The 17,463-nt window shown below is 51.2% G+C and overlaps 1 protein-coding gene across 1 annotated transcript in view; it reads left to right on the plus strand.

Annotated features, from left to right (window-relative positions):
* The window catches only part of CNGB1 (cyclic nucleotide gated channel subunit beta 1), a 52,675-nt gene extending 48,550 nt beyond the window's left edge, over positions 1–4,125 (plus strand). Inside the window, exons 31-32 of the mRNA XM_040982179.1 lie at positions 1,929–2,145; positions 3,865–4,125. Of these exons, the coding sequence (XP_040838113.1) occupies positions 1,929–2,145; positions 3,865–4,125 (478 nt within the window). The remainder of the gene's footprint in view (positions 1–1,928; positions 2,146–3,864) is intronic.
* Positions 4,126–17,463: the final 13,338 nt, after the last annotated feature.

The raw sequence follows: 17,463 nt of genomic DNA on the forward strand, positions 1-17,463 counted from the left end.
AAACAGAAATGCATAGGACACAGCTATGTGTCCGTGTGCCTGTGAATGTTGCAGCAGGAAGCTCACCAGAACCGACACCTGCACTTGCCCTGGAAATCAAGCTTCATTATTTGTAGGTTCTGCATTTGCAGAGAGCTGATGGCATGTGATAGTACCTGCTTGTATCTGAAAACTGGCTCCGCACTCCCTGTCTTCTGTCTTTCTGACCCCTATGCAAAAAGAACAAAGAAGGGCATGGTTGTAGCTGCCATCCCATCCCTGTGGGTGGAGAGGTGTTTCCTACAGTCCCCTTACCCCCTGACAATGCCCAGTGCCACAGAGGGCCTGGGTACAGTGCATGGCAGCCCAAGGGAGGAGCAGAGCAACACACAGGGCCTGGAGCAGGGACTGTACCACGAACTCTGAGTGTGGGGGCTGTGGTCTCTGCACAGGGGATGCTCAGGGGAGGCAAGGGATCCTGTTTGAGCTTTGCCTGCCACAGGAGATGCTGACTGATACCCATAGGGTCTTGGGGCATCCAAGATGCTGTGTGCAATAGGCAGGATTCTCTGTTAGTTTCACGGGACTCCAAAGAGGGAACATGCGCAGGTCTCTGGCTCGGCCATTGTTAGGGAGGGGCCGCACAGGACTCTGGTCAGCCACTTTCTTCCAGGGGATGATGACCTATCCGGATCAAAGGGAGGCAGATCTCCTTAGTGGGGAAATGCCCCCCAGAGGTCAGCTCAAAGCAGGTGCAGCCCTGAGCCATCAGCCAGGGTCCTAGAGACAGTTCTTGTGTGTCATGTCAGCATCTCCCTGTGTCTCCTGTGGACTGTCATGCGATGAATTATGGACTCCAATAACCCAGGTGACAGTGCCTGGCTGTCGCACCACTCACTGAAGGCACCTCTGATGAATGATCACTGTCTCATTCTCCTGGAGGAGCCCCAGCCAGAAATGCAAATGTTAGGCTGAGAAATTGCCATCCACAAAGAGAAACCCATTGTCTCGATTAGTAGAGCAGCCTCTAATGGCCTCATTTTTAAACAAACAAGTTTTGCTGGCGCCATGATGAATGAATTTACCAATTAGTAGTCTAAGCCCAAGAGATTGGAGGCAGACCTCGTTTGTTCTGGAGCCAAGTCACTTCTCCTGTATTTGGAGTGTGGGAGGTTCTGGGTAAAAGGCTGAGGCCATTGCAAGGAAAATGCCATCCCAATTGAGAGAAACTGGCTGGCACCCTGCATCACCATTTCTTGGTGACGTTGGCCATCTCTCTCTCTCTCTCTTTCTCTCTCTCTCATACACACACACACGCACACACACACACGCACTCTCGGAGCCTCAGTTTTCCTTTCTGTCAGGGTTCCAATGATCCCAACCCTTCCCATCTCACACTATTGTCTGCATCCAGGAGGACAGTGGTGGCGCTGTCGCTCTGTCATCGCTCTGCATGCGGGGGCAGGGATGTGAGTTTGAATGCTTGCTCGCCACTCCTAGCTGTGAGGCCTTGGGAAGGTTGCTCACCCTCTCTGGACTTCTTGGATGTGCTCTGGTCTCCTACAAATGCCCATATTCAGTGTTGGCAGCAGTGATGGCCACAGCAGGTGCATGGCAGGGAAGTGGAATGGGAAGGATTTGGGGGGGGGGTTACTTTAATTGCATGTGCTACCTCAACTTCCATGTATTGCAGCATCCTTCAGCATCTCCCAACTGTGTGAGCCCAGGCAGAGTGCTCTGCCTCTCTGAGCTAGGGTCTTCCTCTGAAAGATGTGGACAGTGAGATTCTTGTTACAGCTGGGCTAACCATTTGGTGAGATGCCATGTGTAGACCATGGAGCCCTGGGAGTACCCAGAAGACACCCTCACTGTCCAGCCAGTCTGAATCCCCACCCTGCCTTTCCCGCCCCCCAGGCCTCGCCAACCCAGCAGGTGCTGCTCTCTTGCAGGCGCATGCTGAGGAACAACACCAAGCCCAAGGAGGAGAAGAGTGTGCTCATTCTGCCGCCTCGGGCAGGCACCCCCAAGCTCTTCAACGCCGCCCTGGCTGCAGCAGGAAAGATGGGCAAGGGTGGGAAGGGTGGCAAGCTTGCCCACCTCCGAGCCCGCCTCAAGGAGCTAGCCGCGCTGGAGGCGGCCGCCAGACAGCAGCAACTGCTGGAGCAGGTACTGGAGCTGGGAGCCCACTTGCCCAGGGGACACTGCAGGTGCATGCCAGGGACATGGCTGGGGGATCCCAAGAGAGAGCCACACCTAGTTAAGGGTCCTTTGCTAATAAGTAACAGAGGACAAGTTCAAATTGAAAAATACAAAGAGGTCAAATAACTGAAAACTTCAGGTGAGGATGTGTCCAAAACCCCAAGAGAGGCCAAAGGTACTGCTTTACCCATTCTGTTGTCTCTGCTTGCATAGACAATGGCTCTACTTCCAGGAAGTCTCTGAGATGTCTAGGTTTCTGAATTAGCAACTCCAGCAGAAACCCAGACCCTTTCCAGTGATTCTACCCAAAGTCTCAGGACTCACTGTCACTCGCAGGACAGGACTGGGTCAACTCCTGACCCTTCCACATAGCCAGGGGGATGGGGAGCTGCAGTGCCCTGGGGAGGCTGGGGCTGCACCTGAGAGCCCACCTGTGCTCCTGCAGTGGGAGCAAAGAGTCCTGGTGCAGGAGTGGAGGCCAGGGAGTGGGGAGGGATGGGGACTGTCCTTTCCCGATGGGCAGCGCTGATCTCATGGTTAGCATTGTGGTTGGCATCATGCAAAACCCCAGAAGGGCATGTGCCGACCACCCCGGCCCTATCAATCTACAGGGAAGCCTGAGATTAACTGCAGTTGTCACATCTGTGCACTGCTTTTCTTGTGGGGAGGCTGGGGTGGGGCAGGAGCTCATGGAGGGCTTCCTGGAGGAGGGGGCACTGGGAGGCCAAGAAACACAGCCTCCATCCCTGCTGGCATCAGAGTCCTGGAAGCCCATCCCGGCGGCATCTGACAGTGAGAGTCTGATGAGCAGATGACAAGATATTCCCCAGATACAGCCCCAAACTCTGAGTGCCTGGCTCCCGACCTGTCAAGGTGGGGTCTGGAATGTCAGCTGCTGTGAGGGGCTGAGTAGACATGAACTCTGACAGCACGGAGCAAGGCTGTCACTGGAATGTCTTTTTTGCTCCTTGGGATCAGCTTGGCACGCAGGTGGTTTTGAGCTCCACACTCAATGTGTGCATGCGTTTTAAGGAAGGGCCACTCCCCTGCCAGTCTGACCCACCAGGGCAGGATTTCAGAGCAAGGGACCTTTTCATGAGAAGGCCAGGGACATGGGTCCAAACTCCAGCTCTGTCACCTGCTGGCTTCAAGATCCCTGGCAAGACCCCTGCCCCAAACTTTGTTGAGACCCAGGTTACTCACAGCTGCCGCAAGGGGCTATAAAAACCCAGCAGGGGGAGCTTGGATGTTCTTCTGGAAAAGTATTTTCAACATGGCAAAGCACTTTACTAGCCTTCCCATAATTCTTGTGGTTCCACTCAGAGCTTGCTGCTTCCTTTAGAAGTGCCACTGTGGTCACCATGTGAGCGTCCTGCTCTGGAATTAGGTGGACAAAGGAGATGGAAGCAGGTGCAGTGGACCACTCAGGAACACTTAGATGGAAGGAGTGGCAGGTGCCTCATCGTGGTTCTGCCTCTCTGTCCTCTGCCTTCAGCATCCCTGTGACTTCAGCACACTTAAGGAGTCTTCCCTCACCTAGTCCAGCCCCACCACGGATCAGTTTCCCCTAAATAACTCCAATACACTACATTTTACCCTTTTGGGGGTGTGAGAAAGTGAGAAATGGGAGGTGTCCCAGACTCCTTGGCAGTCCACGCCTTACAAGGTTTCCTTTCCGGATTCCAGGCTAAGAGCTCGCAGGACACTGCTGCGGAAGAGACAGGCTCGGCCGCACCGGACCAGCCTGCGGCTCCCTCAGAAGCCGCCTCCGACCAGCCGGCACCTCCAGAACCACCAGAGAAGCCCGAGCCACCAGAGAAGCCCGAGGGAGGTGAAGAGGTGGCTGCCCGGCCAGAGGAACCGTCCGTGCAGATCCGCATGAGCCCCAGCCCAGAGTCCGGAGAGCAGATCCTGTCGGTGGAGGTGCCTGAGAAAAAGGAGGAGTGAGGCTGCGCGGGGCGTGGTGCACCTGCAGCGCTGGGGAGTCGTGCAGTAGCGCCCTCAGACGGAGACGCTAGTCAGTTCCATGCGGGGCTTTGCAATCAAGTGTTCACACCCCGGCTTGGGAATCCTGCCTCACTCTGACTGGTAGCATTTCTAAGAATAAAACTATCGTCCACCTGAAAGTTCCTAGGCAGTGCAAAAGATGGAGCTGACACCGCAAGAAGCTAGGCATGAGTGGGTCCCCTTCCCCAAAGAACGACTGCCACATTTCAAGAGCAACAAGCGTTTCAGCAGGAAGGAGGGTGGCTGCGCAGGTGGGCAGCCTGGGGACCAGGGCTGCTCTGACCTGGGCTGGGAGCCTGCCTACGTCACCTTCTGCGGGCAAGCTGGGTAAGGGTCGTGGTCGCCCTTAGCTTCCGTAGAGTCCACCCGATTCTCTCATACAGTAGACATGGCTTTCTGGGCAAGGGGTCCTGAGGGGAAGGGACAGCCTGCCCAGCGCTGCTTCCCAGCTGCTTCCCGGCCGCAGGGATGGCTTTCGACTGAAGAAAGGTGAAACCCCCACGGTTGATGACGGTATTGCAATTCCCTGAAGTGGCTCAGATGACGTCATGTGGTTGTTAGGCTTCAAAGGAAAAAAAAAGTGGAAAGGGACAAATTGAATCCATGAATATTTATGGCGAGAATTTTTTTTTATGATATTTTGGGGGAGCCAGTGATGAAAAACACAACATAGGGCTGAGTGGTGGGATTCCAGCAGCAGCAGGGAACGCAGGGGCCAGGGATCCTACTAGGCACTGCCCACCCCAAACCCAGTGACAGGAGCCATGGGAGACACTGAAGGGGCCTTTGAGGGTCTGCAGCTGCGGCTGGCTGTCCATCAGTTAAAATCATCCTTCACTTCCTCTGAGCTGGGCTTCCCTGAGTGGGGCCGAGCAGCTCGGAATTCCAGTGTGAGGCACAGATGGATCTCACTGATGGCACCTGGCATCAAACAGCACAGGGGGCCTCAGGATGATTGGCAGTGACATTTTACTTTGTAAGGATTACTCATGTATTTGAAAGAGAGAGAGAGAAAAAGAAAAAAATCTTCCATCTGTAGGTTCACTTCCCAAATGGCCACAAGAGCCAGGTCTGCACCAGGCAGAAGCCAGGAGCTCCATCCTGGTCTCCCAGAAGCACCTGGGTCATCATCTGCTGCCTTCCCAGCTGCTTGCGCAGGAAGTGTTGTTTCCAGTCTTACGCTGTTAAAAATAATGCTGCATCCAGCGTTATGATGCTCACGTCCCACACTCGAGTGCCTGGGCTCATGTCCCCACTCAGCTCCAGCTTCCTGCTTGTGTGCACCTGCGGCGGCAGCAGGTGATGGATTCAAGTACTTTGGTCCCAACCACCCGTGTGGAAGAGCTGGAGGCAATTCCAGGCTGTCATGAATTCAACCATGCCCACTGTGGCTGTGGGAGGTGACCAGCTGATGGGCATGCCGTCTCCCTCTCGCTCTCTTTTTCTAAGTGTTTCTCACATAAGTAGAGACTGTGAAAAAAATAATGCTGCAATCAAAAAATCTTTATACATCATTTCATTGGGAAACACTGTACATGAAGGAACTTGGTAGCTGAGGGAGATTTTTTTCTTTAACCTTCCCCAATCCCATATTCTGCACTGTTCTAGGATCCAAGCCCGGAGAAGCTTCTGCTTTGGCAAGCATCTCAGATGCACTACTAAACGTATTCTTACTCGGTAGATGCAGCTGCTTCCCACGGCACCTCCCCGGGAGATCCTAATCTACAAGGGACCTTTCTGCATGAGAATATGCAAATACACTCATTCTTTCAGATATCAGTGCTTAGACATGAGACGCTTGGAGGGCCCCAACAGGGGTCCTGGAAGGAAGATGGATTTGGAGGTGAGATTGGCAGTGTCTTCATCTTGCTGAGATAGCTCGGAGTGTGGCGGGGAGGCCACTTGAATTTGCAGCTGACCTTCTCCTGCAGGTTGAGTTGGCCGGCTTTGTGTACGTGAGGCCTGGCCCAGCTTGATGGTCCTGTAACTGCAGCAAAAGGACGGGGCTTCCAGTTGTGGGTGTTCAGTTTCCTCTGCCCTGTTAACAGGTCTCCACATTTCCTGTGTTTGGGTAGAAAAGGAACAGCAAGTTATTTTTGTAAACTACATAAATGTTTTAACAAAAAAAAAAAAGGAGCTTTGAAATTGTCATTATCAAAATGTGTTCAGCTAACCTAGAATATTTCAATCTGTTTTCTTAGCCAACATGAACATTTTGTCTACACACTGGCTTTCGTATTACAATGCATTTAAATTAAAGTATTTAGACAAGCATTCCTACCTCGGGGATTTATTTCAGAAACCTGGCCATGTGTGACAGCACCTCGGTGTGAAGAACTCAGTGACATTGCTTGTCGCAGGCTCCCTGGAGGTCTGTCATATTCTGGGGGTAGGAGGTGCGACCCAAGCCCTGTGTTCCCGTTGCTATAGTAACACCCTCATCTCTTTCTCTCTCTCTCACACACACGCACACACACACACACGCACACTCATTCACTCCAGGCTGTTGTGTTTTTTTTGTTTTGTTTTGTTTTTAAAGATTTACTTTAAAGACAGAGTGATGCAGGGGGAGAGATGAGCAGAAGCAATCTCCCATCTTCTGGTTTACTCCCCGAATGACCACAAGAACTGGGGCTGGGCCAGGCCAAAGCCTGGAGTGTGAAACTCAAACAAGTCTCACATGTAGGTTGCAGGGGCCCGAACTTGGGCCATCTCCCCACTGCTTTTCCCAGTCGCATCAGCGGAGAGCTGGAAGTGGTAGCATCTCGGACGTGACCTGTGCTCTGACACGAGATGCCAGCATCACAGCTGTGGCTTCACTCCCTGCACCACGACTCCAGCCTGCTTACTGGGAATTCTGAGCCTCTCAAACCAGGAGCCCCTTTGGTCTTCCCACATGTCTCTCATAACCCATTTCAGTGGTGCCTTCACCGTGAGGTTCTATTTCACAGAGGAACCTTTTTGTATGAAAGCCTTCACTCTCTCACATGTTGGTTCGTTCGTTCTTTTTTTTTCTTTCTTTTTTTTTTTTTTTAGATTTATTTTTATTGGAAAGGCAGATATGCAAAGAGGAGGAGAAACAGATAGGAAGATCTTCTGTCTGATGATTCACTCCCCAAGTGACCACAACGGCCAGAGCTGAGCTGATCCAAAGCCAGGAGCCAGGAGCCCCTTCTGTGTTTCCCACATGGGTGCAGGATACCAAGGCCTTGGGCTGTCCTTGACTACTTTCCCAGGCCACAAGCAGGAAGCTGGATGGAAAGCAGGGCCATGAACCAGCACGTGCAAAGCAAGGACTTTAGCTGCTGGGCTAATCACACCTGGACCCCATGTTGGTTCTTGGATTTGGTGTGATTTGGCGTACAAATGACATGTCCCCAAGTCCCAGGGAGTTTGTTCAATAACAGGGCGCTCAGGAACACGGGGTCTTGGGCTGCGGACAGATTGCTAATGACCTGAAAGTAAATGAGTTATACTTCATCCTCACTCCCACTCTCCTCCCAGGCCTTGTTCTGGCCAGAAAATTGTCCCTTGCAAGTGGCTGGATTCTCCACTGGGGAAGCTCAAGGGAAAAGTGTGTTTCTCGGCCTAGGAACACCCCCACCCTGCCAGAAAGGGTCTACTGGGGACACTTAACAGGCATAGGCAAACCCTGACCTCAGCCCTTTAAAATGTAAATCAGCTGTGCGGCTCACTCAAGGCCCAGGTGTCTCCCTGGGAATCTATAAGGGCTAGGACTCTATCCTTTGTGGGCCCGGAAATAAGGGGGAGGTGCCAACAGGTTCTTCCGGACACCTTGGAGTTCAACCTGGAGGCCCGGGTTGAGCGGGGAGCCATGGGGGCCACTAAGAAGTAAGGTAAGCCTTGCCATCTAGGCAAAGTTACAGAGCTAATTGTTCTGGGAGTGGAAGTGTGTGTTGGGGATAGGGGTGGGGGTGAGAGTGAAGAACAGGGTGGAATCTTTCCACACATCTAAGTTTCCGAGACCAAAAATGTTTTTCTTCTGAAAGAAAGAGGCAGGAGGCTTGGCCTATTTCCATATGAATCCAAATAATAATTGAAATGATGCTGGAAGCTTCCATGTGCAAGACTACAAAAAGTTTTCCAAACAAATTGACATCAACTCAGCAGAGGCTCGGTCGGTGGGGGAACTTTGGCCAGGTTAGTCACCTGGCCAGAATGCTGCCAGGAAGACCAGAAAGCCAGCCGCTGTGCTGGTCAGTAATCCTTTACTGGCTAGCAGAATTACATGGTCTTGAACTTCTGGGTAGCATTGAGGATGTGGGTCAATCCTTTGTTTCTGCTCACTCCCCAGGAACATTACGTGATGGAGTATGGGGAAGGAATTTTCAAGGGCTGGAGAAGGGAGATGAAAAACTGTGTGATTCATGTGTGAATTGGCCAGGGCAGTCTGGAGTTTTGCTCCCAGACCTGAGTCACGCTCTGAAACAGTAAGCTGAAACAAAGAGGAACAGAGGTTGAATCACAGAATTTCTCAAACTTGCCCAGAAGGGAATCAAAGGGTACCCACCCAAGCGTAATGAATAGGATTCTAAAAATATCTGTAGGGGATGCCTAATATATATGTAACTTAGGACGCTCCTCTTGTTAATGCGGCAGCAGGTGAAAACGCTGAGTTAATCCCACAGCTACCGCACTCGGTGGTAGGCAGTTCTGCAGAATTAGAGTGGCTTTGGTTAGTTGTCTTGCTTATGTTCCGACGAACATGCAGTGTCCAACTGAAGGATAATTAGAAGCAAACCCATAAGACAAAATGCCAAAGTGGGAAGCGGTCAACTTTGGAGATTGTGTACGTTTCATTATACGTGTTGGTCTCAGCTCAGTTTGTTTGAATTCAATCTGTGTATTAGCAAGCTACACCTTGGAGATCTGGGCTCAAGGGTTTTCTGATTGTATTCAGCTGAGTGAGGGTCTTACCACAGACCAAATGGTCTCATTGCCACTGGAAACTTGGGGAGTGGTTTTGCTTCTTTTTCTTTCTTTCCTTTCTTTTTCTCTTTCTTTCTTTCTCTTTCTCTTAATTAGTTAATTAATTTTTATTGGTAAGTCAGATTCACAGGCAGAAGTGGCCATGATGGCCAGAGCTGAGCCGATCCAAAGATAGGAGCCAGGAGCTTCCGCTAGGTCTTCCACACAGTTGCAGGGTCTGAAGGCTTTGGCCTGCCACTGCCTTCCCAGGCCACAAGCAGGGAGCTGGAAGGGAACTTGGAACAGCTGGGATACAAACTGGCTCCTATATGAGATCCTGGAAGTAGAGCAACTGGGACTTGAACTAGTGCCCTTATGGGTTGCAGGTGATGGCTTTGCTTGCTGCACTGCAGTGCTGGCCCCGCAGGTGTTAGGATGCAGCGAGGCAGCTCCCACCAGGAGACTTGCCAGCCTGCGGAACTGTGAGGAAGAGATCCCTTTTCTGGGCGAACCACCCAGCCCGTGTTCTGGTGTATCGGCTCGGTGCACGTGAAGGCTGCTGTAACCTGGGGTGTCTGTTGCTCGGCCTTCTGGGGTGTGGGCCTGGCCTGGCCGCCACAGCCCCTGCTGGGCCCACTCTCCATCGCATGCCGTGGCTGGAGGTTCATGTCCCCTTCCTCCCTTTCTACCTCTTGGACTGCCATGGCTATGGGAATTGTATATTCATGTTGTATATTCATGTTCCCATGCTCTATATTGTTCTTTTGAGGACTACGCTTTTTGTTTTGTTTTTAAATGTTTATTTTTATTTTATTTTTATTTTATTTAAAGTCAGATATACAGAGAGGAAGAGAGATAGGAAGATCCTCCATCTGCTGATTTACTTCCCAAGTGGCCGCAATGGCTGGAGTTGAGCTGATCCAAAGCCAGGAGCCAGGAGCCTCTTCCAGGTCTCCCACATGGGTGCAGGGTCCCCAGGCTTTGGGCCTCAACTGCTTTCCCAGGCCACAAGCAGGAAGCTGGATGGGAAGTAAGGCCACTGGGATTAAAACCAGTGCCCTTATGGGATCCTGACACATGCAAGGCAAAGATGTTAGCCACTAGGCCACCGCGCCGTGTCCAAGGCCTATGCTTTCATATATCCCTTCTAGCATGATGTTTGGTGCTCATAGAAGCTTTTTCTTTATTTACACTGTGGGCTTCATTCTTTTCATATTTATTTTTATTGGAAAGTCAGATTTACAGAGAGGAGGAGATACAGAAAGGAAGATCTCCATCAGCTGGTTCACTCCCCAAGTGGCCACAACGGCTGGAGCTGAGCCAATCCAAAACCAGGAGCCCAAGAGCTTCTTCTGGATCTCCCGTATGGGTGCAGGGTCCCAAGGTTTTGATTTTCCTCTACTGCTTTTCCAGGCCAGAAGCAGTGCTGGATGGGAAATTGGAGCAGCCAGGACATGAACTGGCACTCGTATGGGACCCTAGCAGTTGCTAGGCGAGAACTTCAGCTGCTAAGCTGACAGTGCAGGGTCCTGGGCTACATTTTTTTTTTAGGGATCATTCATTGTTTTGTAATTTTGAGATCACTAGTCTTAATCTTGAATTCATCCTGTCCTATGATTCTATACTCTTTCAAAAATATTCTCAAAGCAGGTTTCGGGGATGCTGGGAAAAGTGCCCCGTATCCCCTATCACAGGGCGGGGTGGGGCTCCTGACTGATGCAGACCCTGGAAGGAGGCAGGTGACAGTCCTCACAGCTGAATTCTGCTGACATGGGAGACCCGGATCGGGTCCTCAGCTCTGGGCTTCAGCCTGGGGTAGCCCTGCTCTTTAAAGAGTGAACCGCCAACAGGGTCTGTCACTCCCACTCTCTCTTCTTTCTTCTCTCCCTCTTTTTCCCACATCCCCTTTTCCTCTCCTCTCTCAAATCCTGCCCTCTTCTCCTTCCTCCAGCACTCTCAAGTAAATTTTTCAAAAAGAATATTTTCCATCCAGAAGCTTGGATGGGGTCCTAATCCTGCTCATTTCCCATCCAAGGTTCCAGTTCTTCAGTTGAAATGGAGCCTGGCCAGCACCTAAACAGCACAAACGCAGAATGAGTTCTGCAGTGGCACAACCTTGACTTGCATTGTGCCTTTCATCTGCCGGCCAAACAAAGCATTCTCACACTGGATTTTTTTTTTCCTCCTTTTTGAACAACTCCATTGTTGCAAGGTGTTATCCCCTGGCAGGATCCAGGAAACACAATCTTGTTTATATGGATCTATAAATTGATTAAAGTGGTCAGGGAAGTCGCTTAGCTGACAGGGGTGAAAAATAGGGGGGAAAAAGACGCCTATTGTAGGAAGCATGTTGTTGGAACAAAAGAAATCAGTTCTGCCGCATTACGTGATTCGATCATCCACTTTGATGTAACTTTCTTATTAACAGAACACAAAATGAAATCCTAGGCCTGTGTGGAAGATACACAAAGCTCACAAAATGGAAGTGCTGGGACAATCAGGGTAAAGAGTGACGTGGGGGGCTGAGCCTTTGTGTGTGTGTGTGGTGGGGGGAGGATGATACTCAGTGAGCTCAGTGAGTTGGCAGGTCCATTAATCAAGGACCGCGGGCCTCCCGCTGGCTGAATTGCTGAGTGTTCATCTCTTGAGAAGTAACCTCAAGACAGAGCCCACCCATCCACTAGGCAAGACGGGACGACAGGGGAAACTCTCCAAGTGGAAATTCATAAGGAAATGAGGGGTTTAAACAGCAAAAGGATATTTACATTTCAGTGGTTATGAATTCAGAAGGTAACTTAAAATTTTTATTTATTTAAAAGGCATGCTAGAAAAGGGGGCAAGAGATTTTCCTTCCTCTGGCTCACTTCCCAAATGGCTGCAAGCAGCCATGGGCTGTTCCCAGGAGCCTGGAATTCCATCCAGCTCTCCTGGGGTGGGTGCAGGGACCCAGGCACATTAGCAGGCAGCTGGTTGGGAAGCAGAGCAGCTGGCCCTGGCCCACCGAGATGTGAGCGTTACAAACAGTTGCTTCACCCACTGCATTACAACATCCGCCCCAGGAAGGTAATTTTTCACCTGCTCCAGCCACAAGCCGCGAAATGAATTGCAGGTGTTCTCCTCGCCCGAGTTGTTGTAAAGCTCATGACCTTGGCCTGGGTTATGGGCTTTCTCCTTGGATCACCTATGTAAGCCTTATCAGAATGCAGAACTTTGATCTGAAGTTAATTTTTTCAGTTCTGTATGTTTGAAATTTAAAAAGAAAATGCCAGCTAAGTGGAGCTGAAGCTAAGGGAATCTGGTTTGGATCTGGCCGCGGTAGCCTGCCAGAAAGCATGCAGGTTGAGACACACGTGAATCAGGCAAAATGCAACTCAGGCACAGACCTGCCTCGCACACCATCCCCCGTCCCTGGCTGCGTCCAATCATGTTAGGAGGATCTGACGCACCTGTACCCAGCGACTCATTCCTTCCCTTCCACACTGCCTCCAGTCCCTGCCCACTGGCTGTTGACTCCAGTCTTGAAAATGCTGACATGGTTTTTCCTTCTATAGTTTCTTTCCTTTTCAAACACTTCCTGGTCATAATCCATCTCAGTCTGGGAAACGCAACCGCTGTGGGACTGTCCCATCTCAACATCACGCTGACAATTGTGAAACTCCTGTATGCCAGGACCTCCCAAAGGTCATGGGAAAGGCAAAGGGGATTAAAAGACAAGGTGAGGTGCACATGTGGCATACACAGTTGTTATGACGTTGCTTGGGACAATCGGATGCCTAGGTCCCAGTTGCAGCCCCACCCCTGATTCCAACTTGGTGCTAAAGTGCACCCAGAGAGACGGCCCCTGCTGCTGTAGCATTTGGAGAGTGAACCAGTAGAAGGGAGATGGTCTCTATCAAATAAGTCAATAAAATGTTTTCAGGCTAAGTTTGTTTTGATTTCAGAAATTTTGAAACCCATGCATGTCTTATTTGCAATGCACATTTTCCATGAAATGTGTAAAGACTCTTCATATGCCTGGATTTCAAGACTTTTTTTTCTCTAAAATACACTTGCGTCGTAACTCCAGTTTTCTGCTGGCTCTATGGAGTTCTTGGGGCTGTGCAGTGAGCTTTGCTGTGGATACAGGCACCACTCCAGAAGTAGTTACTGAGATCCTGTCAGTAACACATTCGTAAGGTCGGACTGGCATGCACCTGTCGTTACAGCTTGCCAATGTATTTGGGCACTACGGCAAATCTCACCTTCAGGGTGGCTTAGGATTTGTTTTCTCCCTGGGTCAGGGCCCTTGTTTATCCAACTGTGGATGAAATTCCTCCCCCTTCAAACCTGTTTCCCTTGGGGCGGGGGACATATCCTCAGGGACAGAGCTTGGTAAAGTTTCACTATAATCCTATTGTTCAGTGGCAGTTTCCTTCCTTTAGAAAAGAATTGTTTCCTTGACAGCTCGACTGTTCCTTTTGGCCACTAGAAAGTAACTTACATAGCAAATATTCAGGTACCAAAAACTTTGAGGTCAGCTTTGACGACACACAAGGCCAATGCCTGTGTTTTCTTGCACTCTTTGAATCATACTAACTATTTTCTATAAGGTTACTACAGTTGCATTTGGATTTTGATGTTTCCTATCACATGACAATGAGGGCAAAGACATATGCAAAATGCAGATAACACTATTGGGCAACAGTTCTGTGGTTTAGTGGAGTCCCTAGCATCTTCTGATATGGGTTATTCAGGAGGGCATTTCCTCTCAAGGAGAGTATTTATTCAAGTAATAAGCAGTAAATTAGTGCAAGGTCGCCGGGGCGGCGGGGGGCATGGTCCACAGCCTTGTTACTAGTTCTCGTGTTTTAGGCATTCTCGTTGTCACTGCAAACACGCCCTTCGTCTCCTTTCCTGTGTGCATTTTTGACTTGCATGGCGCCTAAGGGTTTCCGCCTGCAGGGGGCTCTCGCGTCTCCTGACTTTGCTCTCCGCTGTTAGGCGCCTACTGGCCACTAGGTGGCGACAGCTCTCGGCGGGTCGCTGTCCTGGCCTTGGAAGCAGCCGCTGTTCCTGGGGGCCAAGCTGGCCCAGCTCTACTAGTGCAGCACTTTTGTCTTAGAAGTGGGAAACCGCGTACTCAAGGATGCACACTAGGTGCTGGAGTCCCAGGAAGCTTTCCTTCCCCTGGTTCCTAGCTCTTCCAGGGAGGCACCCTGAAGGTCGGAGCCTGGGATTTACTATACAGGAAACACTTAAGCAGCTGGGTAGTGCCATTCATGTATTCGCTCACTCAAGAAACCCTTGCTACATACCTTTGGCTTTGTGCTGGACACTGGGAGTAGCAGACACTGATAGGTCTAGGAATGTACTTTCTCTAAGGAAATGAAGATAGCTCTGGGCGAATCCCAGAGGCTGTAATGGAGGTGACCCTTGCACACTGTTCACTAAGAGGGTTTTGCAACCAGCTGTGTTAGCTTGTCTTTTCCTAAGGATGCACTCATTTGTTTGAAAGGATGATGGAGGGAAAGACAGATCTTTTCATCTGCTGGTTCCCTCCCCCAATGGCTGAGAGGGCTGGGTTGAAACCAGGAGCCAGGAACCCCAGTCAGGTCTCCCACATGCGTGGCAGAAGTCCAAGTACTCAAGTCATTATCCAGTGGGTATAATAGCAGGGAGCTGGGTTACAAGTAGAGCAGCTGGGACTTGAGCCACACTCCGATATGGGATGCTGGTGTCATGAGTCATGGTTTTATCCACTGCACCACAGTGGACCTGCTAGGCATTAGGAGTTCAAAGGGAAGACAATGTCAGACACTGGGGGACACTCCCCATAGGCTGTGCCACGGGAGGACGGTGCAGGCAGAGGGTTACGGGAATGGTAGCTGGTGTGGCCGAGGCCAAAGGGCACAGGACAAGGGACAGCCCTGGGAAGGAGGCGCAGGCTGTAAAGGCTTCAGCCAGGATGTCAGCTGCAGGAATTTGCACTTTACCCTAAAGGCCAAGGAACAGCCCAAGAAGCCGTGAGGCCTGGAAAATGGACTGGCTGCAGCTGCTTTTCGGAAGGAGGACCCCAGCAGCTGCTGCAGGGAGGCCCGGAGGCAGCGAACTCCCAGGCCTGGACCCAGAGCCAGGTGAGGGGCGGGGGAGGGGAGGCTGGAGTGTTCTGTAGAACAGAGGATAGAGGACAGGCTTCCCTTCGAAAGACTGTGATTGATGGGCCTGGCATGACCACTCAACTAGCTAATCCTCCCTTTCAGGCGTCAGGGTTCCATATGGGCGCTGGTTCGTGTCCTGGCTGCTCCCTGCTTGTGACCTGGGAAAGCAGCAGAGGATGGACCAAAGCCTTGGGACCCTGCACCCATATGAGAGACCCGGAAGAAGAAGCTCCAGAATTTGAATCTTCTCAGGTCTGGCTGTTGTGACCATTTGGGGACTGAACCAGCGAATAAAAGTTCTCTCCTTCTCCCAGGTTGCTCCAAGAGCCCAGCCTGTGCCAGCGCGGGGTGGGGTCCCCGGGGCAGATCTGTGAAAGACACGCAGGGCCTCCGTGCTGACAGATGGGAACGCGCTGCTCAGGGGAGCGGCTGCCTCCTTCACACAGGAAGTGAACAAGAGCTTGGTTCGGGAGGGCCAGAAGGGAGGCCTGAAGTATGGAGCTGAGCAGCCCAGGCCGGCAGCAGCCAGCAGCCCACCTGGCTAGGATTTGCTCCCAGGAGGAGATGCAAGCTCATTAAGATAAAGAACTAAATAAAATTTATTTGAAAGGCAAAGTGACACAACAGGCAGGGAAGTGGGATACAAAGCACCACCTATATGGGATACTGGCGTGTGCAAGGGGGAGGACTTAGCCAATTTTGCCATCTTGCCAGGTACTGGACTCCATCTTTAAAAAGAAAGGGAAAGCAGATTACTGTGCAGAGTTCATTTCGGCCCCATGGCACCCTTCCACCCTCCTGGTCAGCGGGGCCCGCTGGTTCCCAGGTACCCACTAAGGCAGTGAGAGTGGATTGCTTAGCTCAGCCTGTTAGGCCACTGGCGGTTCTTCTGCAGAGAACTTGCCCTTGCCCCTCACCACTTGATCTGTGAGGTTGACTCAGACCCTATCTGAAGTATACAGGGGCGTGAGTGAGAGGGAGAGACCGACCACAGCATCCTGTGCGGACCCACTCCGATGCTCCCAACGTTGCCTTGCCATGTCCCTGAGGTTTCCCAGGCAGGGAGTACGGGACCTTCCCACTTCTCTCTCTGCCCGTTGGCAACGTGTAGGGTGGCGTTGCTCCCAGGGTGGGAGGGAAGTGTGACAGGAAGGCTTCTGAGGCCAGCGTGACCACTGTCATCTCGGGCCACAGAGCAACTCCACGGGGCGTGGCAGCTTCTGGAAGCTCAGTGAAAATACCTGTCATCAGTGTGTGAAGCGAGACATGCGGCCTTTAAAGAGATCCTTTTGACTCGTAACCAAAGTCATTCATGTCATTTAATGTATGTATTTAGGATTTGTTTACATAAAAGGCAGAGAGCCAGGAGCTGCTGGCATCCCGTATCCCCGACTGGACTCCTGGCTGCTCCACTTCGCATCCAGCTTCCTGCCTTGCTTCTGGGAAAATGACTTGAGTCAACAGAAAATGACTCAAGTATGGAAGCTGCTGTCAGCCACGTGGGAGACAGGGACGGGGTTTGGGGCTCCTGCCTTTGACCTGACCTTGCCTGGCGGTTGTTTCTCTCCCTGCCTCTCCCTTTTAGTCACTCGACCTTGAAAGAAGGAAAGGAAAAAGGAAAGGCCGAGGAGAGGGAATAGGAGGGTGCCCCCACTGTGGTGTAGTCGGCCAAGCTTTCACATGTGGCACCAGCATCCCATTTTGGGCTCCAGTTTGTGTTCCGGCTGCTCCACTTCCAAACCAGCTCTCCACTCAGTGGCCTGGGAAAGTAGTGGAGGATGGTTCAAGTGCTTGGTTACCTGCACACACCCACATGGGAGACCCGGAAGAAGCTCCTGATTTCTGGCTTCAGATCAGCTCAGCTGCTGTCCTTGTGGCCATTTGGGAGTGAACCAGCAGATGGGATAGCTCTGTGTCTCTCCTTTTCTTCTTAAATCTACCTTTCAAATAAAAATATTTTAAGATAATAAATACATCAATTTATTAATAAATTAAAAAGCAGTGTTACAGAAACTGATGGTCATCTCCTGGTTCATTTCCCAAATGTTTATAACAGCTAGGACCAGGCCAGGCTAGGAGGAAGCCAGGAGCCTGGAATGTCATCGGGGTCTCCCACGAGGGTGGCAGGGAGGGAGGGGTTCAGGAGCCTGGAGTGCCATCGGGGTCTCCCATGCAGGTGGCAGGGGTTCAGGCATTTGGAATATCATCCGCT

Source organism: Ochotona curzoniae, unplaced genomic scaffold (genome assembly GCF_017591425.1).
Source record: "Ochotona curzoniae isolate NIBS_2020 unplaced genomic scaffold, NIBS_Ocur_1.0 contig_3622, whole genome shotgun sequence".
NCBI classification, from domain to species: Eukaryota; Metazoa; Chordata; class Mammalia; order Lagomorpha; family Ochotonidae; genus Ochotona; species Ochotona curzoniae.